This window comes from Lissotriton helveticus, chromosome 8 (assembly GCF_964261635.1).
Source record: "Lissotriton helveticus chromosome 8, aLisHel1.1, whole genome shotgun sequence".
In the NCBI taxonomy this organism is placed as follows: domain Eukaryota; kingdom Metazoa; phylum Chordata; class Amphibia; order Caudata; family Salamandridae; genus Lissotriton; species Lissotriton helveticus.
This window is the reverse complement of record NC_136069.1, coordinates 467,528,849-467,556,452: the sequence shown is the minus strand read 5'-3', so window position 1 is coordinate 467,556,452 and position 27,604 is coordinate 467,528,849. Positions and strand designations below refer to the sequence as shown.

General features: G+C 44.9%; 1 protein-coding gene across 6 annotated transcripts in view; it reads left to right on the top strand.

Annotated features, from left to right (window-relative positions):
- The window catches only part of RCBTB1 (RCC1 and BTB domain containing protein 1), a 255,543-nt gene that overhangs the window by 130,376 nt on the left and 97,563 nt on the right, over positions 1-27,604 (top strand). For all 6 annotated transcript variants that reach the window (XM_078657360.1, XM_078657364.1, XM_078657359.1 and 3 more), the window contains one exon: positions 5,328-5,518. In XM_078657360.1, coding sequence (XP_078513486.1) covers positions 5,328-5,518 — 191 coding nt within the window. The remainder of the gene's footprint in view (positions 1-5,327; positions 5,519-27,604) is intronic.

Sequence of the window (27,604 nt, the reverse complement as noted above, 5' to 3'; positions counted from 1 at the left end):
CATACTTACAAGTAACTTGTATTTCCTTCCATAGGAATCCCCTTCCTGTAAAAAAAAAAAAAAAAGAATTTAGATTTGCAGGTCAGGCCCTAGTGGATGGGGTCCCCAGGCTCCAAAAAAAGTAAAAGGAAGGGGGGCCACACAATGTAATGTCATTTAAAAAATAAAATATCTAAAAATAAATAGTTAAAAAAAAATTGTAAATCAGTATAAAAAAAAAATATCTGAATAAATATATTTACAAATTGTCATTTACAAAACCTTTAAAATTCACTGAAAAAACCATAGGTTTCAAACATGTTATAGTAGATGTAGATGTAGGAATCACTGAGTGTATTTTTTGAAACTGGTATTGGTGTGTCAATGGTTTCAAATATGGTACCTCATATTTTACAATGAGTGTTGAAAAGTTATACTAGAGAATGTTAAGATGTATCAGATTGTCACGTGGATGATGTCATCAGTGATGTCATTTGAAATGTCATCAGTGATGTCACTGACCATGTCATGAATGATGTAATATGTGACATCATCAGCAGTGGATTGCGGGCGCGTGAGTTATAGTTAGTACAACTAACTATAACGGGGGAATTTCAATGGTTTTGAGTGAAATGTCCAACTAACTAGAACACCCCTGAAACCTGTGGTTTTTTTCAGTGAATTTCTGAGGTTTTTTAAATGCTAATTCCTAACTATGACATGTCTGAAACCTATGGTTTTTTCAGTGAATATATATATAGATGCAAACACAGTGTTAGTGTCCGGAGGGCCAGTAAGCTACAGGCACTATCAGCACATCCTCTGTCCATGAACATCTACCCAGACAAACTGGTCCTTTGGACTAGATCATCCTTTCTACTGAAGGTGTTTACGTCATTTCACATAGGCCAGTTCATCACCCTGCCTACCTTCTACACTCCGCCTCACCCGTCTAAAGAAAAGTAGAGACTCCATCGTCTTGACCCAAATAGACCGCTGTCGTTCTACCTTGACTGCACAAAAGAGTTTCGGGTGGACGGTCAACTCTTTGTGGGGTACATTGGAGCAAAGAAACGAAATTAGGTGCAGGAATGGACCATCACACAATAGATAATGCTCTGCATCATAAACTGCTACAGACTGGCCAAAAAACAACCCCCTAAAGGCTTGCAAATTAATTCTTCCAGAACCAATGCTGTGACCACTACATTAGCTCGCGGAGTTCCTGTCGTTGGAAATCTTTTAGGCAGCAACTTGGGCTTCCCTGCACACGTTCACGAAGCACTACTGGCTGGACAGTCAGTTTCGGCATATTTGGCAGTTCGCCCGTTTGGTCATACAGGACTTTCTAGGCTAATCCATATCATAGCCCCTCCTCCAAGGAGTTTTTTACTTGATTATATTCTAAGGTAAGGAATCTGCGGCTAGAAGTCTCTATTAAATGAACAAGTTTCTTACCTTTGGTAACACCTTATCTGTAGATTTCTTACCGGCCCACCTATCCTCCCTGCTCTGTGAGTGGATTTTAGAGTGAACAGCTGCTCCCCTTTTAAGGGCCCTAGTTTAACGCACCAGTGGTCGGTGTTCTTTGTGGCTCCGCACTTCTGCTGTGGAAAGTCACAAAAGGAAATTGATTTCAGTGCGCTGGGGTGGCGTCTATTTATGAACCACGCAGGTCACGTCTGGCTGGGACGATGCCACTGACGCCAAGCGGAGGTGAATGACTCCACCAACTATCACGCCGGGGTGCTGGTCACCAAAATATTTTCAGATCTAGTCCGACTCATCAGGAATATTCTAAGGTAAGGAATCTGCTGCTACATAGAGTCCCTACCAGATAAGGCGTTACCAAAGGTAAGTAACTTGTTCCTCTCATACACACTCTCTCCTAGTTTCCCAGTTCAGGCTGAACTGGGCTCTGGTGCAAGGAATTTGGCTTCTGCCTTCCTGGCAGGATCTTCCAACACACAGATGAGGTTTGTGAATTGCCTAATGGCATGTCCTCCATGAGTGACTACTCAAAATCCCGGCTGCCTTCTCGATCTGACAGTTTGAGTGGATCACTTTCCTTCCAGACAGAACTGCAAATGCATTTTGCAAGTATGGCCTTTTTTTAAGCTGCTTTTCATTTTTTCTTGAAGGCTCTGATCCTGCATGCGTTCTGATATCTTTCTCTCCATAAGTAGGATTCTGGAAAAGGTTGTAGCTAGTCATCTGTATACGATCTTGATTATTATCAGTTACTGTAGTTCTATCAGTCAGGCTTACATTCCTTATAAGGCAAGGGACTTGCTTTTCTTGACACCACTAACAACTTCAGCCTAACTGTGGATAAAGGCAACTATGCTATGCTTATTTTGTTGAATTATCATGAATGTTTGAGGTTGCTGACCACACTACCCTGATGGACATATTTTTTTCAGTTGCAGCTGTTGAAGATATGCCTCTCAAAATCTTCAAGTTGTTTTTTACAAGACTGTGTACAGCAGTCAAAGTGACCCTTTCTGTGCCTTTCACTGTGTGGTCCTTCCAGCTCCCCATTAGTGCAGTGCCTTTTCATTACATACATCACCATCTCCTTAATCCAGGGTGTACCTTTGTGGTGCAAAATATTGCAGAGGACACACGTAGATAATGCTGGAACTTGGTAGCTTGTCTGAACATCTTACTATTATTCCTTGGATGCTTATGGACGAATGTACCCACATTGTTTACAAGTGTACAGTGGAAATAGGTAGTTACAGCTAGGGTATGCTTGCCACTAACTAAATAATTGTTGAGTCAAACAGTTAGTCCTTCACACAATATTAAGAACTTGGGGATAGTCCTAAATTGTCCGCTCTGAAAGCAACCTCATATTATAAAGTTGACTAAAGGCCTTTTAATTTCTTAATCTAGGAAGGTTGGCTGTCTCATCCAAATCTCTTACTGAGCTGTGATTGGTGACAAATTGTTCCATTTCTGGCTGGAGTTTTCCAACAGTTTGCACTACTATATGCCCATGAAGCTTATCCAGAAATGTGACAGAGTGGCTGCTGTGCTATTGAAGTTTGATCATGGTGCAAAGCTTAAAGAAATCTACATTGCCATTAGTTGGGGATCTTTTTCGAATTCAAATGTGTCTGTACCTTTCACACTCTTCTACAATTCAGTCTACTGCAGTCCACCTTCCTATTTAGCAACAAGGGGAACCACCTGTGGGAAGAGGCGGTCATTATGGAATACCTTACCCCTAAACTGTAGATACCATACCAAGGTTGATTCAAATCCGCTCTTAGAAACCCTCTCTTAATCCCTTCTTATTGTCGTTCAATATTTTATAAAGATCAGTGCCTGGCGAGATGGAAGTACATGGTTATGCCTTGTGCTTTCATCATGATCATCTTCATCACATCCCCAACATCTTCGTCCACAGGCTATTCATTTCCAGTTAGATCAGGAATTTGTTAAGAAATATGTGACTCAGACACATGACTCCTTATATCTGTAATGATTTTGAGTGTTCCCATAAGTATGGTGGAAAGGGGAGTCGCCAGTTAGTATGGATTGCTCACTGTAGTCATTCTTACACTGCGCTTTCCTTCAGCCAAAATCACCCATCTTCTGCTTCTCTGTATGTGCTCTGTGAATGCAGACAGGGAAAAGAGTGATGTATAGAAGTACATAACATTTTCCCAAACCAAGAAAAATGCATACCTTATGCCACTTCTTTTATTCTAAACAATAAACTCTGTGCAAACATTATTTCAGCCTTTATAATACGTTTTCACAAGATTAAATCCATACTAATATCAATTATGTTTTGCCAAATTAAGTATCCTCTCCCTAAAAGATGTCTTAACTAGTTAAATGTCTAAAATGTTCTGTCCTGTTCTCAGCCAGCATCATCAATGTAGACATCTGTGCCTGGTTATCCCACTAACTGCAAAACGGTAATATCACTCGCACACTCGGCGTGGTCCCCAATTTCCCCAGGCAAGAACAATTTTCCCAAATTAGTGTTTTAAAATTATACCAAAACTTCATAACTAACAGCCAACACCCATCCTTCTCTTTATTGACAAACTGATCAAATTAGAGATGTTTGTAATCACAGGTAACATTTCTGGTTGTGACCATGCTTAATTATTTCACTTTCAGTATAATTTACTTCCCTCGGCACATTAGTTTGTGCATTTGAAACTGGTAGCACTTGAAGCCACATTGTTGTATTCAAGCAATCGTGTTACATCTTGCAAGTCTGAGTATATCTTAGAGTTACCATTTGCGAATCTCAGATTTGTGTCTTGTGTAATTCCAGTAGTAAGTACAAGTCATTTCTTCTTATTTACCATTTCCAAATATTTAAGTCTGTGCTATGTAACAATATGAGAACATAACCTTTAGCCTTTTTCATTGTTCATTGGTGAGTGGTTCATTTTTCGTTGTTCATTGATGATTAGAGGTGATCTGCTCCCCTCTATCTAGGAGGAATACTGCTTCAAATGCAGGATAGTTTCCATTTGGCACATGGGAATCCTTGAATGATTGTCCACACATTATGCCTTCAGTTTTCTTTTCTTAGATTATTTTGTGTTATCACTGCTTATAGAGATATTGTACGTCCAGCTTCTTTTTATTGCCTCAAATTTATAGAACATTTATTTTCCTCAGTTGGTCTGTTTCTTTATGGTCATCAGGCTTGGTGCGTCCTGGAGGTGATACTAAAGCATCTGTCTAAATGCATTGAGCAGTGTTCACGTTTAGAGCTGTTAATTGTAACTAAGATGAGAATTGTGCTTTCTCTATTGCTCGTCTGTACAACGTATACAAGAACACTACTATACCAGTGCATATTCTCAAGTAATCTAAGCCACCTTTAGACCTTCATTAATTTAAGATCATTTCATCTGCATCAAAGTGCAGTGACTCATACAGGGCAAACACATTTGTAATCTTGTTTGATACATGTCTATGCCTGCCTGACAAAATCATATTAACATAACCGCAGCAGTGATACAGATTGATATTTTGCTGAACTTATTCTTTGACTCACAGAGGTTAATCAAATGAGTTTTCAACTATGTTAGTTTGCATGCCCAGAACTTCAGTTTGTGCCTTGATTCTAGTCCAAAACCTTTTGTAAAATGGCTTCAGGGGCTAGATTATGCTCAGATAACCAAGGTGCTTGTGTCTTTTCTGCTGCAAATTAGAATTGATTTTGATAACCAAGGTGCTAGTGTCTTTTCTGCTGCAAATTAGAATTGATTTTGTTTTTACAAATGTTTTTGTTTCATGTTATGTTCATTCACATTGTTTTATATTTGCTTTAGGCAAGTGATGCAATCTCTGTGTTTTACCTTTCACAGGGTCGTAGAGATTGCAGCTTGCCACTCTGCTCACACTTCTGCAGCTAAGACCCAAAGTGGCCAGGTGTACATGTGGGGTCAGTGCCGGGGACAGTCAGTCATTCTTCCGCATCTCACCCATTTCACCTGCACAGACGATGTGTTTGCCTGCTTTGCCACACCTGCTGTCATGTGGCGACTTCTTTCTGTAGGTGAGACTGCATTTTGTCTGTACTTTATAAAAGATTGTGCTTTAATTTTGATAGTATAACAAACTTTTTTTTCCACTTGTTCATACTTTGAAGGATCACTTCATAGGGTGCATCAGAAAAAGTGTATGTTGTGAATTGTAGTTAATAGTAAGACATTTTTCTTTTGATGCAGCACAATATGGCCTTTTTATGGCTCTTTGACTATCTTAGTCTTTGTCAGAGACTGGCCTGGTAAACGTTTTACTAGGGCCAAGAGTTCAAAGAATATAATTGCTGAAATGTTATGCGACACCACATTTGAAGCCCTAAAAGGCCTAGCCTTTTGAAACACGCCCGGTTTCTATGAAATTCCTCATCTCCTTTCCTAATAATTCATTACACTGAAACCTTTGAGCTAAATGTGTTTCTTTTCTGAAAAATTCCCCTTTTACAATTTTTTTGTTTGTATTTATTTGTGCAAACTTCTTTAAAGGTAAGGCTTTGCAATGATCCTTGTATACCCTTTTCTCCCTGGGAAATGCATTTTTTGCATCCCAATTGTTATTTAATATTAAAGTTTTAGGGCCACATTTATCATGCATTTTACAGATCGCAAACAGCCCGATTCACAGAATCGGGCTCTTTGCAACCGGTAAAATTAATTTTGGTATGTATGAATTCCAATTTTCGATTTGGTAACATGTTACCGAATTGCAATTTGGAATTGCGAATACATACCGATTTGGTATTAAGAAGGGGCATTTTTAGGGCATCCTTTCCTAATATCGAATCGCAACAGGAGGTAATGTTGATTTGCGACCAAAATGCAGTGACAAAATATATGCATTTTACCACCTACTTCAAGTTGGTAGTAAACCATTCGCAAATGGTAGCGGAAACGTTTTTTCAGAGCAGGCATTGGTTCCACGGACCACTGGTTGTTCTTAAAAAATTTAAAGAAAACTTCATTTTTCTTTTTTAAACGCAACCAGTTTTCCTTTAAGGATAACAGGCTGCCATTAAAAAAAAATATATATATATATTGCTTTATTTAAAAGCAATCACGTGCATGGTTGTCTGCTGGCGCGAGCAGTCCACCATCCCCGTGATTTTAGTGATTCCCAGTGGGTCACAAAGTGCAACCTACCTCATTAACATTCATGAGGTAGGTCAATTGGTGACCCCCTTGGAATCGCTAAATGACACTCATGGAGGAAACTCATACATTAGTATTAGCGATTACCTAATTGCGATTTGCAAAAAATCGCAATTAGGTAATCGCTATTTCACTTTTGATACATGTGGCCCTTTTTGCTTTGTGTTGGTCAGATATTGTGATTGGCAAGTCAAGTTGAAAGATGGCACAGGGTCTTCCAGCTACGTTGTTTGCTACCCAGGGAAACTGCTATATGCTTGCAAGCCAGAAGGCATCCCAACCATACATGCAAGTTGAAATGTGCTGGGAAATGCATCCCCCTAAACCCCGCCCCCCCCCCACCCCCCACCCCCCCTCCCCACCCCCAGGTGGAAAAGATTGTGTACCCAGGTTGAGAAATAAGCACAGAGTAACCAAGACAATATTAGAGAAGGTGGCATTTGGAATGTGCTGCCATTCACCATGCTGTCCTTTAAGAAGTGTTGTCCATGAAATAACTCAAATGTCTGCGATCAACCAAGAGTGCATTCTGAGCCTTTCTGACTGCTCTTAAGGACAATTCCTGGTATACAAGATACCTGGCTCCTGACGGTAAGTAGTTGGCAGACCCTGCTGAATCAGCAGTGAGATGGTTGTGCGGACACAGTGCATAGAAAAAAGCAGAATGCCATGGGCAGAAGAAGAGAAGTGAGTGTGAGGCGAATAAATTTGAGCTGCCCAGACTCTGTCACCTTCTTTGGTGCAATGCTAATCTGAAGCGGTGGAAGGGAGAGGGAATGGAGGCAGTCAGAAGGGAATGTAGATGAATGAGGTGGGAACTGGCAAAGAGAAAAGTAGTGACAGCAGCAAATGCAGGGATGAGAAAAGTCCAAAGCTTTGCACAGCCACAATACCTGGTGCTGCACAATAGAGTGAGAGGGGAAGGATCGCATTGTGAAGAGTGGTGGAAAATGTAAGTGAGAAAAATTGGAACACAAAAGTATTGGTGAAATTGAAGAATGACATGTGGACATTATTCCCTGGCACTACATACCTTAACAAGGGCGAAGTATCATGCACTGATGGATACATTCAAAACTATTACACTGGGATCCAGTTGCTTTTTCTGACTTAAGGATAACTAAGAGGCAGTGTGGATTTTGAGCGTCATGCCTTCTGTGCCATATCAATGACTTTGTTTTCCAGCCCTCGAGTAGCGAGAGAGCAGTGGAAAAAAGGTAGGGGACTGTCCCACTGCTTAAAGCTTTGCATTTGTTTCTGTTGGAAATGTAGCATTAGTGTCTCTTGAGAGCTCTCAGGGTGAGAGGCACTGTCTCAAAGAAATTAAATACACAACAGTACAGTGGCCGTGAATTCTGGTACCACAAAGTGCCAGGAAAATGAAACCAGGGAAATTAGCGTGCCGTATTATTCCTGTGTGAGGAAGATGAAACTGCACAACATGTTACCTCGCAGGAGAAACAACAAAAAGAGAGCTGTACGGCAGCCAGGCTAGAGCAAACACAAGGTCAATAAGTATAGCCTCTCAAGACGCCGATATTGCGTTCTCAAATCTCTGAGCTGGCGGACTTCTCACATACAAGTTTTTGGTTTGGAATCTCGAATGGACCTTGACTGGAATACTTGTCTATATTGCATTCAGCGGATGCATTTACATTGAGTAGAATTAGCCTGCATACACTTGTAATTTTTGATAGTATTGAAGAGATTACATTTCACTTGCTAGGTCCTTTGTTTGTTAGGTTGTGGAGGTAATCTTGTATAGTGCGTCAGGTAAGCGACTTTAGCATCATAATGATGATTTATTCTTTTAGGGCAGTGCCTTTTAAAAGATTCAGAGGGCTAAAGCTGTGTTAGTTGGAAATATATTTATTGAGAAGACATTTGCTGTAATATTTGATATGAGTATTGTCTTCCATTTATGAACACGAATAATAGATTCAATTAATAGGAGATATAAACAAGCTTTTAACTTTGGGAACTATAGACCTAATAGAGATTCAGGAGTGCGCAAGTATCTATACTTTATTATTGGTCATGTTTGCGGAAGTATCTCGTCTATTGACAAAATATGTTTCACCTGTACCCTATCTATATATTTTACTTTTATTTAGTTGTGTACTGGTTGATGAATTGATATTTGGTGTACGGCTGCATAATTATCACAGTTGCCTCATATCTTTTTGTGAATCTAAATCACCCAGGTGATCTCCACTGGATATCTTCCAAGCTCATCACCCATCTCAGAGAAACGAGATTGCTATCAAAGGAACTTTTGTGCGCAAAGGTCTCTATGATCTCACTGGAAAACACACTGAACATACATCCTATGATGATAATACAAATGCTAAATCTGTGATGGGATCTTGACCTCGAAGTAACAGAGTTCCTCAATATGTTGAACCAAGACTCATTTGTCCAAAAAGGGCATTAAAGAGCAGCTTGTAGATTATAGCTCAAGTGCATGAATGCCTATATCTCGAGAAGGGCGTTACTATCTGTGTTGAGGGCTCTTATCAAAGAGAAACTTCGCAATATTGAACAAATCAACAAAGGACAGTCTGATACAAACAGCAGTGCACTCACTAAGAGCACTACCTGGTGTTCTCACAAATGACTCCTGCATCTCTACAGATCAGCAACCAAACATAGGCTGGAGGTTGCTTTGTTAATCACAAGTTAACTGAACCTTCTCTTCCCGACCAAAACATAGTTAAATAAATCATCTCAACCATTGCTGTATCTGCTTTCCCCACTTGACTACTCCATTATCCGCCGATATAGAAAACAAGCTTTGGGGTAGCAGTTACACATAAATACTCCATAAAATGTAATAGCATAAGAATAATTATCAATTCTCTAACTTCTAAGTTCTTTCGATAGAAATATAAATGATTGAGGAGCAAGATGGTGGCTGCTTGAACGCTGCGCGAGCCGCCCACTCAAGCCCGCTATATGTTATTTATATCTCTGGTGATACTTAGATAATGCAGATGGTGCTGTTCAAGGCTGCGAGAAGGCTACAGGCCAATCTTAAAGAAAAAATCTACTCCGAGCCTATTGGAGCTAAAAAGCTTACCTTGCTTTTGCTCCGTGCCGCGGCAGAGGTGTTTGGCGGGCTCGGTCGTTGCCACTGGTGGAGCTTGCAGGTCACGATGCCCCGAAGCTGAATAAGGCTGCTAAAGATCGTGTCGAAGCTGGGGTACCCATGTGGGCATAGGGAGCCTCTCCGAGTAGGAAAACTCTGGCCGGGCAAAGGACGGATAATGTCGCTGCCCCCGCTGAGAGACGCGATGCGGATGATGCCACTGGCTCTAAATTGAAACTGAAGGAGCAGGTGTCTAGTGCTGACTTGTTGAGAGAGATTTTTGCTGGACGCAGGCAACTAAAAAGCAGGCTTTGTGGTGGCTTCAGCCATGATTCATTAGTAAATAGGAACAGCAGCAAATTTCTCTTTGGGGACAAATATCGTGAGTACAGCTTTAACCTGTTTGATATCTCAGGGCAATATAGCGGTCGATAAAGATGGTTTTAATCTGCCTTTAGGCGATACAGGGGTTGAGATTACAGATTGCGTCCCTCTGCTAAATCAATATCTGCTAACTGAAAACTTGGCGGATTCGGAGAGTCGACTTCTGGGGGTTGAAGCAAACACTGTTCTTCATCATGACAGGCAGAAGCTGAGAGCAGGGGCTACGCCTATAGGGGTTGAGAATCTCTTTCTCCCTTACTGATGAATCTGACCTATCCGGGGTTGGTGATGTCCAATCTGATGCGGACTCGGCGCCAGGCACTTTTGGGGACACTCTTCATAGCTCTCCGGCTAAGCCGGCCACTCAAAAATGGGTGGCCTCTTAGAAAAGGATGAAATTTTTTGGAAAAGCGAGGTCTGACGAGCTTGTCTTTGAATCTGATCGGGGTATGGCCAACCAGCTGAGATAGGACTATTCTTCCTCAAATCTTATTTTGGAGGAGCGGAGTTCAGCAGTTAGAGGAAACGCCACGGGAAGTGCTAATTATGAATCTTAAGACTGAATCTCCCCCCTCATAGGACTAATCTATTTTACACTGAAAAAAATGCAAATTGAATCCCGCATGGAGAATAACAAAGCACATCTGGCTACAAAAAAGCTTCAAGGGGCCATTCGTAAGGTCGATAAGGCTTGTACCAAAATCTCAGAGTGCACAACGGTGGTGGAAGAACGGACAATAGTGGTAGAGGCTGGGGCAGAGGCTATGGGAAGACCGTTATCCTCTCAAGAAGCTCGGGTGACAGACATGTTGTGGAAGCTCAAAGATTTTGAAAACCGCCAGCACAGAAATATTCTCAGACTTATTGGTATTGCTGAGAACTCTGAGGGGGGCTATATTCGGGCTTCGTTGCTGAGAGTATTGAAGGAGGCTTTCCCTGAGCTGGCTTGTTGGGATTGAGTGGCGGAGGTGCAGAGAGTGCATCGGTTCTCTCTCATGCTAAAAAAAAGGGAGCAACCAGATCAAAATGAGAAGCCTAGAGCCATCCCAATCTTTTTTGGGGTATTTTCTTTTGCACCAGGCAATGTTCAAGAAGGCCAAACCAGAGGCCAAATGGTCTGTGGTAGGGATGTTCCAAGCATGCTTTTTTGGGGATTTTGTTATGGGCAGGAACTTTAATAAGTGCCGGTGAACAACAACTAAATGTAGATGAGTAAGTTAAGGATAGCGTCAATAAACATTTGTGGGTGAAATAATCCCTTGAAAAAAAGAAGGGTTAATGTGGATATACAATTCTTGAAGGCAGACATAGTCTGTCTTCAAAAGACCCACATAGAGGCAAAGAGAGGGAAGTAGCAGAGTTACCAGGTTATCAACTAGTGACTAACATCACACAAGGGACGCGTACACGGGGGTGGCCATTATGGCTCGTACGGGAAGGGCTAGGTTCCCACTTAGCAGGGCCGATCAGTTTGACCGATGGGCTATTGTGCAATGTTGTGTACACAATAATGTGTTCACATTATGTTCGGTTATGGATCTGTGGCCGCTGATCCGACTATGTTTGACTGGCTTAACAATAAATTGCCAGGCTGGCCGCTCCCTTGCAGGAATTTTAACATAAACATTATCGTTAAAGGGAGCAGCTCCAAGACTAGGGAGGTATAGTTTCAGGGCCGTAAACCAAGGGTTTTTAGATCCCTCACTCACTTATGTACTGCCCACGGGCTATCTGATATTTGGGGCTAAAAGGAACCACATGATCCAGGATATACGTTTTTTACTGGCCCACTTCGGATCCATGTTAGGTTGGACTATTTTTCTTTTATGTCTCATGAATTCGCACTGACAAGCCAAATATATAAATACCCCAGGGTTATGTCTGACCACAACCCTGTGGTGTTGGAGATGGAGGTAGCTTCCCCTCCTGCTTCTAGCTGGCCATTCTAAGGGCACTGCTCTATGACGAGGGATATATTAAGTACATGAATAATTGGATTCCGAGGTTTATTGCGGAGAATATAAGGAGTGCCCGGATAGATGTTCTCTAGGACACTTTTAAGGCTGGGGTATGGGTGGAGACCACAAGATACAGCTGGGCATGTCAGAAAAAGGGGGAAAAACTGTTGCAAGAACTGTAGGAGAAGTTGGGGGCGTGGCCGAACAGCCACGATGGCGGACGGCGCTTGCTAGAGCTCCGGGCCCGGCCGAGAGTTAAATCCTGCAGAAGCGGAGCTGAGGGCGATCTCCGCAGCTCTAACGAACCGGCGGCTGTAGACGGAGCTGGGCTGCTGCTTTGGGCTCAGTTCCGGGTGCGGTTCAGCTCTCCTTCGCCCGGGAGCGCACGAGGCCTCCCGGACGGCAGTAAGCACCGGAGCCGGGATTGGCGTGGAGGCGGCGCCCGGCCGGCCGGCAGCGGGGCTGGGAGAGGTGTCCGGGATCCGGCCGGAAGTGAGCTGCAAGAGGTCGCGGGCCTCCCGCGGGGACGGTGGACACTGTTGTAGCTTCCCCCTGCCTGCGATTTGGCCCGCACCCAGGGCACAGCGGAGGAGCTGCCGAAGGAAAGGAGTGACGAGCCCGGCCGACAGGGAGGAAGAGTGAGGACCCCAGTTGGCGCCATTCCCGCTGCGTGGCGGACGGCCGCGACTCGGACCTGCTGGAGGCGGTGGTGAGTGGAGAGCCCGACACCCTCCCGTGTAAAGGGCCCCCCGATCTGATTGTGGAGGCAAGGAGTGGGGGACTGGAGAAGACGCGCCGCGGGGCTGAGGACTGTGCTAGAGGGCACCCGAAAATCCCCATTGGCGCCATTTTGGTTAATTGGTGGTCGGCCCGGCGTGGGGACCCGGCGACACTGTTGGAGGCCACAAGGAGCGGGCCTACGAAGGCGAAACATTTTTCCCGGCCCTTTGTCCCCCTCGACCCCCTCTATCCCACTAGGGACCCTGACAGTGGAGGGGAGAACTGCCTATTGAGCGGAGGTGAGGGCACGGGAGCAATGAGGTGCCTGATTCACTGGTGAAGGGAGGACGCTGGGCCCGGAGCAGAGCACTGGACCTCCTGATTTCACCGGACGTACGGCGGGGCGGTGCCCGGGGCCGCTGCTGCCTTGATCCGCTCGACGGAACGTGGGACGAGTGAGCCTCTGGGGGCCTCTGAACGAGGGTGGACAGTGGAGAAGGTGCGGGCACTGGGAGCTGTGCTCTGGATTAGACCTAGTGCGGGCTGTACCGGCCCCCATGGCCCTGCACTGTTACGCGGCTGACCGCTCCGGGAGATAGACACCCACGAGGGCTAGAGCGGGACACCCGTCCCACAAGAGCGGAGTTGGCACGAAGCCCTAAACGAACTCGACCCCCGGTTCTGGGCGGCCATGGTGCGTAGAGGCCCGAAGCATGCTGAGGGGCAAGGCGATCCTGAAGGGCCCCACCTGCAGACTGGTGCGGGATACGGTGGAGGTCGTCCGGGGACTGTGGAGCCGGCGCAACCAGGTGCACAAAGTGTGGACAAGCTTGACCTTATCCTACAAGAAATTAGAGACTCTCGGCTGGCGGTGGAACAGCAATTGGGGACCCTCACCACTAACTTTTCTCTTCTAAAGGCAGACCACGCCAAACTGGCGGAGAGGGTAAAGGACCAGGGACTGCAGGTTGCAGACATTAAACCGACTGTGGCGGAACACACTACCTCTATACGGGAGCTGCAGACCTAGGTCACTTCCCTTCCGGATAGGGTGGAGGATGCAGAAGGGCGAAATCGCCACAACAATATAAGAGTGATTGGCCTGCCGGAAAAATGCGAGGGGACGAGGGCAGCGGAATTTATGGAAAACTGGTTCCGCGACCAGGTTACGGCCGATGGTCTCTCTCCACATTTCTGCGTGGAACGTGCACAAAGGATACCGACTGGTCAGCCTAGACCGGGTCGCCCGCCGCGCCCCTCAATAGTCCGGATCTTGAATTACCGGGACAGTCCCTCTATCCGGACTATACCAACATGGTGCAGAAGCGGCGGGCGTCGTACCTGGAGGTTAAAAGGAAACTCAGGAAGGCACAGCTGAAATATGCCCTCCTCTTCCCTGCCCGCCTGAAAGTAATATACGGGAGGAAAACCCACTTCTTTGAAAGCCCCGCAGACGCTGATGAATGTCTGGAGGTGATGGGCATCGATGGTAGCCAGGCTGGATCTCAAATGGATAATACCGGGCACTCAAAGGGGGATTCAGACCGTGACAGCCAGGGGTCCCCAGGAGCGGGGAAGGATAGGAACCGAAAGGGCCCGTCCAGGGCACAACAGCAGAAAGACCAACTTGAGGCGCTATCGGTGGCCAGTAATTTCTGAGAAGATGCGACGAGAATAACTACGGATTCTGAGGACGGCACAATACAATCAGACTCTGAGAACAGTGTGGTCCTTTTTCCCACGGTCACTCCCCAAGTTGCGTATGAGCTGATGGACAATTGACTGGACAGCTGAGATGTCCTGAGACTGCTCTCTCAAATGCATTTCACTGTATCCTTTTCTTACACTGCACAGCGTGAACCCTGTATGAGCTCTGGGGGGTCCTAAGATTGCAAGGCGGAAGGTAGGCAAGGGCCCTAGAGAACGCCAGGTGCTTCCACTAAGTTAACGGCTGTGGGTGAAAGCTGTATACAGGGGATGACTCTACGAGGTGCGGAGGGAGTTCCATTGAGTATCCTGAGGCAAAGTTTCAACTTACTTTTGTTATGATTTGTACAACAGACTCTCTGGCTGGACTGCCGTGGAGCCGGCAGCGCCTGATGACGGCAACATCATGCTCGTGTGTGTGCTTGGCGGCCCCCCCAATGGCGAATGCACAAGACTTTGGACTGATATGTTACAGTGTTTTATGTTGGGCTCAGTTGGGTTATACAGCTGCGCAGGGTTGGTTCTGTCCTTGTTAGGTATTTTGGGGTGTGTCTTCTCCTGGGCGCTCATAGGTTGGGATTCTTGCAAACGACTACTGTTACCTATAGACCTGTTAACGAAAGATCATGGCTGAGCAGGTTGGAACGTACCAACTTGTCACTTGGAATGTGCGGGGTCTGGGGGCAGTGCAGAAACGTCATAGGGTCATTCCTTTCTCCTCAGACAGCAGACACAAATAGCTTTTCTACAAGAAACACACCTCACGACATCGGAAGTGCACAAGTTAAGAAAGAAGTGGAGGGGCACTATATACTCCACGTCATACTCCGCTTTCTCTAGAGGGGCAACTATCTGGGTATGCCATGGGACACCCTTTGAAGAACTGAAGAGGAGGATGGACAATCAGGGCAGGTATATACTGGTTAAGGGCATCCTCAATGGCACACTGATAATTCTGGGCAGTATCTACGCCCCGAATTATGAACAAGACAAATTCCTGCATAAGGTGGGTTTAGCACTATCAGACTGGGCTGACCTGCCCTGGATACTGAGGGGACTGGAATGCTGTGATGAATTTGGACTTAGACAGGTCGCACCCCCCCCTCCAGGAATCTGGTGCTGCGAGGCTGACTGACACATTTGTTACATGGGCAGACGGAAGGGGGCTGACTGATTGCCGGCGTACACTGCACCCCTCCTATAAAGAATACTCCTTTTACTCCCCGGTGCACGATTTGCACATCCGCATAGACCGCTTCCTATGTTCCCGCACTCTGGTTACGTCGGTTGGCCCCTCGGAGTATCTGGCAAAAACCTTTTCGAATCATAGGCCCCTGGCGCTCACTCTCCACTGGGGCAGAGTGCCGACTCCGGTGCCAACCTGGAGCCTAAACCCACAACTCCTGGAAGACGGACCGTTTCGGGCGACCCTGTCGGACGCCCTAACACACTACTTAGAGGACAATTGGGACTCCGCTTCCTCTAACCTGGTGGTGTGGGATGCAATGAAAGTGGTGGTGCGAAGAGTAGCGATAGGTCAACTAGTGGGGGCCAGACAAGAAATCCACAAGAAATTGGGAGAGGTGGAGGAGAGACTAAAGGGGCTTGAGCGTGAGGCAAGTGTGGATCCGGGGAGGAAGAAGGCCCTGCAAGAAGCATACATTGACCACACAGAGACGTTAGAATCCTTGCGTACTGTAGATCTTAAGGCATATCTGCGGAGACAGCACACTGAAGCTGACCGTTCTGGGGCCCTCCTGGCGCGACTGGTGCGGGATAGGTTGGACCCGCCAACAATTACACGAATATGTACCCCGGTGGGCACTCTAGTACAGACTCAATCCGCCATTAACCAGGCATTTTATGACCACCTGAAGGCACTTTACGCTCCTACAGGATTGGACGACTCTATGTGGATAGATGAGTTTATGCACGATCTCCCCTTTCCGACCTTAGCCGCGGACGTACAAAAAGCGATAGAGGGACCCATTACACAACCTGAGATACGCGCCGCGATTAAACACCTAAATAGAAATAAGACGCCAGGTATGGATGGACTCCCGGTGGAGTTCTACTCGGCTTATGCTGAGGTCTTAGTGCCGGTGCTGGAAAAATCTACAGAACGGCGTTTGAGGTAGGACACTTGTCGACGTCCACCATGCAAGCCCTGGTAATCTCCATACCTAAGCCGGACAGAGATGTCCTAGAATTAACAAACTATAGACCTCTCTCTATGTTGTCTACAGAATACAAAATATTGAGTAAAGCTATTGCCCTGCGGATTCAGCCTCACCTGCCCGCCCTTATACACCGAGACCAGTGTGGATTCCTCCCAGGGCGTAACACCTCCCTGAATACGAGACGCCTACACGCATTGATGGCTGCCTCACCACCGGAACTGAACCGAGCAGGGTGCATCGCACTTGATCTGAAGCAGGCCTTTGACTCCCTTTCCTGGCCCTTCATGTTCGAAGCTTTTAAACGCTTTGGACTCCCTGCTTCTTTATTGCAATGGATCAAGTTGCTATATACTGACCCCACCGCCCAGGCACGAACGGGACGACATGTCTCTGCGGAATATCTAGTGCATAGGGGTACCCGGCAGGGCTGCCCTCTATCCCCAATGCTGTTTGTTCTGGCGCTCGCGGCCCTTGCCATCGCCCTCCGCAAGCGCACCGAACAGTTGGGTATTCCAGTGGCAGGGACAACCCACTTATTATCCGTCTATGCGGATGACATGTTGCTTTACCTAAGGGATTTGGAAGCGGACCATACCCAATTGTATGACACATTCCACAGGTTCAGACGATTGTCGAGATTGACCATAAACCCCGACAAATCGGTGGGCTTTTATTTCTGCGACGCGCCTCACCCTCCCTCCATACCCTTCGGGGCCTATCAGATTCCGGTGGCGCAATCCTCCTTTAAATACCTGGGGATCCGAATATATAGAAAAACGGAGGACCAGATTGATGGTAACATTTCCAGGGCCATCACTTGTCTTCGCAGCAGCATTGGGTTCTGGACCTCATTGCCTCTGTCTGAGTTACTCTCTATTCTGGTAGACCATCTCAAACTCGGTCATTTTCCCAAAGAAGAGCCTAAGACATCAGATTAAGCCAGTTGACCTGCCTCTGCAGAAAAGGTAAACCGTCCAGAAGGCCCCATAATTCAAACAGATTCTGCTGACCGATGTAACTCCACAATTTTGCAGGTGTACGTCACGAACAGTAGCAAGAGTGAACAGGCAAATGGCCTGGTCATTACTGCGAGTTCCTTAGAGGTAACTGAATTGTCCATCATTCCTCTATTTAGGTGACGGAAGAAAAGGCTCAATATGAAAAAGCTGGTTATTCTAGCAGTGTGTACAATAATGGGGAACCCAATCAACCCTTGACGGCTTGGGCAAATAGTATTAGTAGGAAAGTGTGCCAACAAGGGATTTATTCAGCTAAACACTTAAATAGATTCAAACATTCAGTGTTGACATGCTATCATAATTTACTTGTCAATAAACATTTTTTTATCAAAAACAAATTTCTAGTTATTTCTACATGCAATACTCTTTCATTGAAATGAGATATAGTAAAAGGAACTCAGGTGTATATATTGAAGAGTTTTTGTTTTTGTTGCAGAGACAATTTTTGTATATAATGAGTGCAGAATCCTAACGCAATGAAACCAGAAGTTGCAAATATTTACAAATGAATGTCCTTCCTAGTAACAATTGTGAACACATTTTCTTAAATGATTAACCAATAACAAAAGAGAGTAAAATGTGAAGTTGTCAATGTTTCGGTCTAATTAAGGCTTTTGTCCACCAGACCATCTTCAGGAATATTAAAAATAATGGTTGACCCTTCAAGGTGCATGTAAGAGGACTTTGAAGTCCAGATAATTTGGGACTTAAAGAAGCGTATCGACTAGATGTATTGTGCCGCCGACTTTTCGAGCAAGCGTTTCTTTGACGAACGAACAGACTGCTTTGACTTGCCTGCCACCGTATAGCAGATACTGTCCCCCAGGACTGCGCATTTCATGTTCTAAAGTCTGTATACCTCTCGATGACCTAATCCTTAAGTATCCGGAGGTCGATTTACATACGGATTGACATAAAAGCTAGCCCTGATATAATCTGAATGGCCCGGTGTAAAAAAATCACAATACATCTGGTCGATGTACTTCTTTAAGTCCCAGGGTTAGGGCATGATTGAGACTTTAAGCCAGGGAGGCCGAAGGGTATCTGCAAGGTACGAGGAGAATTTGGAATTTGCAATCATCTTTGAGATGTCTTCTTCTGTGAGTGAGTTGAACGTCCTCCATCTCTTCTGAGTTGGGTGGGGTCCTAGGTTTATGTTACATCTGGAAGGCTTATGGTGAATAACCGGCCTTTGCGAGTTTGCTGAGGGCAAGGGAGCGTTTGGATCCCCCATTCTGGGGGTATGGTTTCCTGAGGATGGCAGTGTATGGTGGCCTAAGGAGAGTTCGATCTTCGTGACTTTTATCGTTGAAGAGTTTAGCAAAATTGTCAGTGTTCTTTGGAGATGTGGAGATGTTGTTTTGTTGGTTTCGAGGTTTGATGTTTGATGGTAAGCATTTGTTTGGGGCGATTTATCAAGTGCTGTGCGGAAGAATGCAGATTTTTCTTTTACAATGTGATTTTTATATTTTCCGCATTCCATTCTGAGATGTTGAAGGTGGGATGAGGAGGGTTTTATTTACCAGAGTCTTTCTGCCGCTCTCAGTTGTCTTCTTTCTACGTTGAGGTCTTTGGTAACCTATGATCTCGAGGGAGTCTCTCAGATAATTTTTTTTTTTTTTTATTGATTTGTCTTTTAGTTTTCAGGGAACTAGTTAGTCTAGACATGGTAGAGTTATACTGTGATGGAAGGTCATCTGTTAAGAGGTTACTTTGGAGGGGGCGGTGAGTAGGAACATCATTTTGACTTCCACATCTAGTGGTATCGGACTTATTTTTAGTGACCATTGCATAGTTTTCTGATTGTGAGTAGGGGATGCTTCTGTTTGGTTGATGTGAAATAGAATGATGTGGTGGTCGGTGGGGAGTTGGGGGTAGTGATTCACGGAGGGTCTTTGTGGTTTAGCCTTCGTCGAGTTGTAAAAAACAAGCGACTGGTTTGGATTGTCGGGGGCTGGCGCCTCTGGGGCTGTGTTCAGAGGGCATGGAGGGAAAGCGAGTGAGGTGTGAGATCAGGGAGGGGTTGACATGGGTGTTGACGGGTTGAGGGTACAGGTTGATCTCTGTAGATGGCCTGTTCTGGGTGGACTACCCTAGAGTGTGAGAGGGTGTGGTGAAATCGTGAGGGTGGCAGAGGAGGTTCAGTAGGGGAGGTGATGTGGACAGAGTGTGTTATGATGGGGGATCTAGAGTTAGGATGATTAGCGTGTCTCAGATGTTTTTCATTCTGTGTTATCCCCTGAGGGGTGGGCTAGGTTGGTAGGGGGTTGTTAGGTTGAGGTGAACAGTGTTCCTTAGTGTTGGGAAGATGGAGTCAAAGGTGTGGAGGTTGGTGCCATTATCTTGTATGAGGTTGATGGTTATGGTGGCTATGCCCTCGAAGGAGCGGGAGTTGGTAATCAAAATTTTTCGGCCATATGGGATGTTGACGGATTTTGTTATATTAACCTGCTCATGACAAGGTCAGCTCGTCATGCAGTACACTGGAGCTGTGCTTATGACGAGCTGACCTTGTCATGAACAATGGGAAAATAAAATATCCAGCACAGGAGAAAAATGTCCTGTAGCATTGAAGGTGTTAAGGAATGCGGTAAGGGTTGTGGATCGTTTTGCTGGATTAGTGTTATGAAGATGAGTTGTTGTTTTTTTTTTACCCTTTGGAGGTATTTGGTAGGTATCCGCTATTAATGTTTCAGAGTATTGCTTGATTAGTCTGTGTTTGAGGTTTTAAGTGAAAGTGTGAAAGTGCGATGCAAATATAAACATGTGGCTGGGTGAAAACAGATGGCGAGCGCTTGTTTGGAGTGTTACATGGTACCTGTTATTTACGCTGTCAGCACTATTTTTTCGCACCTTCTCACCCCCTCCCATTGTCCGTGCCCCCTCCCTATTGCTTTACAAATGCATGTTGATTAACCCAGCGCCAACACCCATCAGGTGGACTGCTTTCAAAGCGCAGTGTTCCCGCAATCTTGGAAGGAGTCCATCCTCCATACAATTCACAAAATATGGAGTAATGCCAACCTAGGGAACTAACGGTTAATCACACTACTGAATGAAGAGGCTAAAATCTATGCTAAAAGTCTACTCCATGAACCTGAGATGTTGGTGGCGAAAGCTAATATTATACTCTTTTATCAAACTGGATTTAGATAACATTCCTTCACCATCGACAATATTGTAGTCTTGTCATATCTGGTCTCTAGCGCTTCTCTTCCTTCTCGCCCGCTGCTATTTGCGTGCTTTGTAAGTTACTCCATTGATGTTGGCCTTGTTGACCGCAATGAACTCTGGACAAAGTTGGCAGAGTGGGGCATACCTTCCACGTTGCTAAGAGCAAACATCTCATTGTGCTTAGACACGTTGGTCTGAGTCAAGACCAGCACAGACAATTCAGCAACCAAACAAATTTAGACTACATGGGGCCTAAAGCAAGGGGGTGTTCTGGCTCTTATGTTTAATCTTTACACCTCAGTTATAGGTTGCCCACTTGCAAGGGAGAACTCAATCCCACCAGTGATCGGCTCTGTCATGCTTTCAGATCATGAAAACGTTTATCTGCAGAGTTATCGTTGAGCTTCATTCTTGCAGTACTGTGAACAAACTGGTGGCGAATCCAGATAAAATAAAGTTCATGATTTTCTGCAGCTACAAAAACAAAAGAAACTTAAGATGGAGGCGCGGCAATCAATTGATCTCTGAAACATCCAAGTATAACTATCTTGGTTTCTGTTTTATGGATACAGGAAAACATATTGCACATCCTTAACATATTATTAGGAAGGCCCAAGCAGTAATATATCCCCAGCTACTCCCCTTCAGCAGAGGCTATACTGCGAGGTACACAAGTGAAGCTGCTACTCAACCTTTCATATGTCAGTCAGTCAAACAGAATACTTTATTTCGATAAATCAATATCATAAAAAGACAATGGTACAATACGAAACATACATTAAACTCATTATTTACACATAATAAAATAAAAATATAAAACCAATTAAGAATCTACCGGCAGTTACATACATTTTTTTCATAAAATCACAATAAATAGGATAAAAGCATCAGCCAATTTAATTACACAACCTTATCATTTTTTACAGTGCAAACATCTTTCTAACTTGTATCCAAATTCATTTAAGTATAATGAATCATTTTTAATCATTATTCTATTCCTAATCCTGACAGCACCCGCTAAAAAACTAGCTACATGAAAGGTGATCTGGGGGGTCTTTAATAATTGTAAATACAAAAGAGCAGGTTTGACTTGCAGGAACCCCGCCTCCTTAAGTATTGGAGCCAGGAATTTCATCCTTAGTTCCATAAAGTGACCACAAAACATCAAAAAATGCATTGTGTTCTGAGTGGAAAAGTTGTCACACGAACAGGGCATTGCATTTTCAGGGGTACTCCAATTAGAAAAATTTCCTAAATTCAGATAAGTTAAAACGAAAACGAGTTAAAAGAAACCTATGGTAGGGACGGTTCACCAAATTAAGATAAATTTCAGGTCCTGATGAACTGGCTACCATAAGATTAGCCCTTACAGTGGGTTTTCTAAGCTCTAATTCCTCTCTCTCCAGAGTCAACATCTGTACCATAGCTACTTTAATTTGTATAATGTCATTAGATGTTATTATCTTTTGATGTTTGTCAGCCACTGAATCTTACTGGAATTTTCTAGTAGTAGACAGTCTTTCATGATAATATGGTTATGGGAGATTTCCTGGTTCAACCAGGTCTTCATCCAGCATATTAAAGGAGCCATTCTTATCATGTCAGAAATAAAACCCACCCCCAATTCAGAATGGATAGTATGAGGGAGTGGACTGAGGCACTGACAGGACGGATCTCATAAATTTATTTTCAGTCACCTGAAGGCAATCTGGGGCGCTCTAGCCCCATATTGAGCTACCATATGTGGCTACTGCAAGGCATTTCGCTTTATAGATCTTCATTAAGGCTGTTATAGGTCTTGCCCTCAGTTTTTTGGTAAAGCCCAGGAGTGCGGAAGTAGTTCTTGCGAAGGAGATATTTCTGTTTTTAAGTTGCGGGCCCCAATTCCCTCTCTCATCGAAGGTAATCCCCAGATAGGGGAATGTGGGCACTCTGCAAAGTTCTTCTTCGCAGCAAAAAAAAGTTTTAACTTGCTTCTTCCTAGCGCACCTCCCCAAAATCATGATTTGTGACTTCTTTGCATTTATTTTGAGATCCAAGGATCCCATAAAATTCCCCAAAACATCTAGCAGCCGTTGTAGACCAACCCCCGTCCGTGAAAGGACAGCGTCATCCGCGTAGAGGAGAACTGGAATACCAAGTTCCACTATACGTGGTATATCAAGAGTTGCCTCCTTTAGTACAGGTTCTAAGGCGTTGATATATACCGTAAAAAGAAGGGGGGCGAGGATGCACCCTTGCCTGACCCCCCTATCTGAGTTAAAATGGCTCGAGCAACGCCCCTCAGCAGTGACCCGGACGGAAGCCAATAGGCCAGAATGTAAATCCGCAAGGAGATTAACTAAGGCCTGATCGAGTCCCATATTAAGTAAAATTTGCCAAAGCTTTGTCCGATTTACTAGGTCAAATGCCGATGAGAGGTCCATGAACCCCAGGTACATTGACCCCTCTTTAGCCTTAGTGTATTTGTCCAATAGCAATTGCAGATTAAGGCATTGGTTTAAAGTGCTCCTTTTCGGTCTAAACCCATATTGCACATTCGACAGGACCCCTCTGTCATCGAGCCAGTCCGTTAATTTGTGCAAAATAACCCGTCCCAATATTTTTACCGAGGAATCTATTAGGGAGATAGGTCTATAACAGGAGGGGTCCTGCCTATCTCCCTTCTTAAAGACTGGAATAATAATAGATTTTTTTCCAGGAGACCGGTATGTTGTTTTGATTCAGAGAGTTAAAAACACTACACAGGATCTTGGACCAGAATTTCGGCGCACATTTAAAAACATCTGCAGGAACCCCGTCAGGGCCTGGAGCCTTGTTTTTTAAGGTCTGTTCAATTGCCCTTTCTACCTCTATGTTCTCAAAAGTCACATGGGAACCCTCAGATCTAAAATAGGAATTAATCATGTGGTTCTCAGAGTCTGGGGTAGAATATATTTTCCCAAAGTGCGTTATCCATCCCTCATCTGGGATGTTAGACTCAAGGGGAAAATCATCCTCACCTGAGAATAGAGGTTGATTTTACGATTTTCCAGAACTGCCCACTATTTTTTAAGGTCTCGGGGGCAAGTAATTGTGTCCAGGCCTCTTCTTTTAGCTCATTTTTCCTATCCTGACTAGCTTTCTTATAGGCAGATCTTAACCTGGCTATTTTGACACGGTCTTTAGGGGTAGCCTTTAAAGCCTTAAGTAAAACTGCATGGGCCCTGGAACAACTTTTATTAAACCATCTTTTACCATGATGTCTCGTCTGTCTGGGGCCAACAAGTAGACTTTGGTTAATTTGCCTGCAAATGTTATCAAAAGCAGTGACCACAAGTATATTTTGAGCCTGGTTCTCTAGACATATGGCCACATCATCTTCAACCTTGACCAAAACTTCCTGCAAGAAAGTATCAGGGACTATATTTGACCATTTTAGCCTGCGTCCTTGATCTTTAACAACCACGTTTGAGCCACCCTTATGAGTCACAGTTTTAAGGGTTATTAAATCCGCGGGCAGTATCTCTATTAACACCGGATTATGGTCACTGAAGACCGAGACCTCAGTCTTATACATTAAAACTTTACACAGTATAAAACAAGACATAAAAATATAATCAATAATAGTACCATCGTCTGTTCCTTTGAATGTGGGGGTCCTAGAGCCACCCTCCCGGCAGCCTGACTCATAAAGGTTCCATCTCGCCAAAAAGTTTTCAAGGGCCTCTCCCCGTTTCGAATGTTCAAGATGGATGGGTGAAGAATATGGGGGGCCCTCCTCTTCTATGTTGGCACACGGTTGGTTACAGGGATGGATGTTAAAGTCCCTAAGGAAAATAATTTCAAAGGTACTCACATTAGTACTATAGACTGACAAAAATGTCTCCAATAAGTTCAGATTTAAGCTGGTACACTCATTGGCGCTCGAATTATAAAAATTAATAAATAAAATCTTGGGGGTATCAGAGGGGGATAGTTCCACAATTAGGCAATTGTGACAACCTGAGTTACACTGAGTTAATCTACCCTTTAGGTCAAGTTTAATTAAACTCAGTAAGCCTCCCTTAGCTCTACCTGCAGCACTACGAGTTGCTGGAACGGAAAAGTGACTGTACCCATCCAGAGAAAAACTATTTGTCAGGTCCCAGGTCTCTTGGAGCGCTATGATATCATAGGTTTTTAATGAATTGATCCAGGTATCATTCCCTTCTCTACCCTTAATACCAGCAATATTCCAAGTCATAATCCTACAAGTAGGGTGTGGAATGTGTACATTAGTCCTCAGGTCATTTAACAGTCAATCATTTTCCTCCATAGAAGATAGAGGAGTATATCGGTTGGTTAGTGGGAGGACTGGATCAAATTGACTATTTGGCCTGGACAACCTATAATGGTATGGTTCCAATCTATTTGGGGGTTGTTTCCTAAATTGGGGAGAAGTAACCAAACCACGCCTGGATAAGGATAAAAATGGCTTAGGCTGATTCGTATGTGGGTGTGGTGTATTTCTAAGATGATTATAGAAGTAACCCAAGAGGGCGTGCACATACAGTATTATCAGTGATTGGAAGGGAAGCCGCTCTAAGCAGAACTGTGGCGACATGCTGCGGATGCTTAAAATTAACGATGCTACAGTCCCCCTTACTATTTTTCCTAGAATTCCCAATCCAGCTAACTCTGCGGGTAGATATTATGTCGTTAGAGAAAGAAAATGGAAACCCACAATTCCTATTTAGCCATGATACCGATTTATTTTTCAAGGAGTCGTGGGTTTCTGCTCGAGACTCAGTAAGATGAGAGTCCACCTCAGGTACATTAGTCAATACCACTATGTACGGAGCGCAATCTGGGGGGAGATTAACTGTGGGTCTTCTCTTTACTTCTTTTCTCCCCTCGTTGTTCCCCCCTGCCATGATGGATTGACTTCTGGGGGCGGTTTGGTTAACTGGTACAGGGGGTGGTTGGGTAACTAGTACCGGGGGTGGATGAGTGACTGTTACAGTTTTTGTTGTCCCATTCCCCCCATTGCAAGGAGTAGCTATGTCCTTATTTATATCATTTATGTTATTACCAACCTTTATGCTCTTATTTGTTTTGGTCGTGGCTAAATGAGAATTCAAAAGACCACCCAGTCTGGTTACCTCTTTTGTAACCTGGTCTAGTTTGGCCCTTGCTACTCTACGTACCGGAAGTTGCCGGAGAAAATGTCGGGGAAAGTTGTAGTGAGGTATCCAAAGGATTATCGAGCACTACCTGGCTCTGCGCTGGAGAATCAGTTAAATCATTATCAATAGCTATTTGAGAGCCTTCGGTGCAGCTGCGATCTAAAACTAGAGCATCTGATGGGACGAGCAAGCTTGTAGGTGAGGCCGGAGGGCTTGCCCGGTTTAATGAGAGGCACCTTTCTTTATTAATTTTTCTTACTACTTTAACCAAGTAGTTATCCATTGTGCTCGTCACTAGAGGGGTTTTAGCCGATCTAAGTTTAGACATTGTTTGGTTTCAAGATGACAATTACGACCCAATATATTGGAGGCATCGTAGCTATAGCAAATATCAAACTCAGATAGCAACACATGTATTAATGCTAAACAACGTAAAGTAAGAAGTCTCACAGTTTAGGAGTCTGTATAAGCAGAGGGAAACCAAAGTCCGTGGCCCAGCCAAGCCTCAACCAGCCCCGCACGGCCACAGACGGCCATCCCTCTGCCCAGGCTCAGCCCGGCAACACCCGCGCGCGTCCCGCGACGCGGGAGGAGCAGCCCGCTCTTATGCGCATCCGGGCGCGGGAGGCTGATGCGGCAATGTAGTCTTTCTTTCGCTCCCCCCTCTCGGCGGTCGCGATGTCAGGAGCGGCGGCAGGGGAGAGCGGAGCAGAGGAGCAAGGTGTCCGTGAGTCCAGCCAGGCAGGTAAAAGCGTTTTTGGCAAGTGCCCCCCAACGAGCTGTTACCCCCGCTCGGCCGCAGGAGCAGCCCGCTCTTATGTGCTTCCGGGCGCGGGAGTCTGACGCGGCAGTCTGCGTCCCCGTGTGCAGCAGGGGACGCCGGGCAATGTAGTCTTTCTTTCGCTCCCCCCTCTCGGCGGCCGCGATGTCAGGAGCGGCGGCGGGGGAGAGCGGAGCAGAGGAGCAAGGTGTCCGTGAGTCCAGCCAGGCAGGTAAAAGCGTTTTTGGCAAGTGTCCCCCAACGAGCTGTTACCCCCCTTTCATATGGTGAAGATGCTAGTCCCAGGCCATTCACTCCAATATTGGGTAAGTCCCAGTGCAACACCTTCAGCAGGCTGTCCCATCTTCCAAAAGTTACCATTCGCTCAGTTTTCCACATGGAGTTTGGACTGCAAGGCCAATACTTTGAAAATAATGCCTCCTTCCTCGTGTATTACTACACCACACAACGGGCCAAACCAGACACGTTAAAAAAGGTTCAAGTGATTTTCATCTCATTGACTAATCCATGGTCTCTATATCTTGTAAACTGGCTCTCGACTTAGATGTTAATTTGGATATGCTGACGGCCCTCAATGCTCCTTACTCCAGCATAAAAGCAATTGTGAGCAAACAGGCTGCATACAGCTCGAAAAAGTGAATTAGCAGCTGTTCATTGCCTCACCTATGAAGTCCCAATCATATGGTCCTACCAAATAATAAATTCTGACTACAGTGGGCAGGAACATCAGGGAGAATGTCCTGCTGATTCTAGGAGTATAAAGAAAATTCATGCTGCACTCAATATGTTGCTG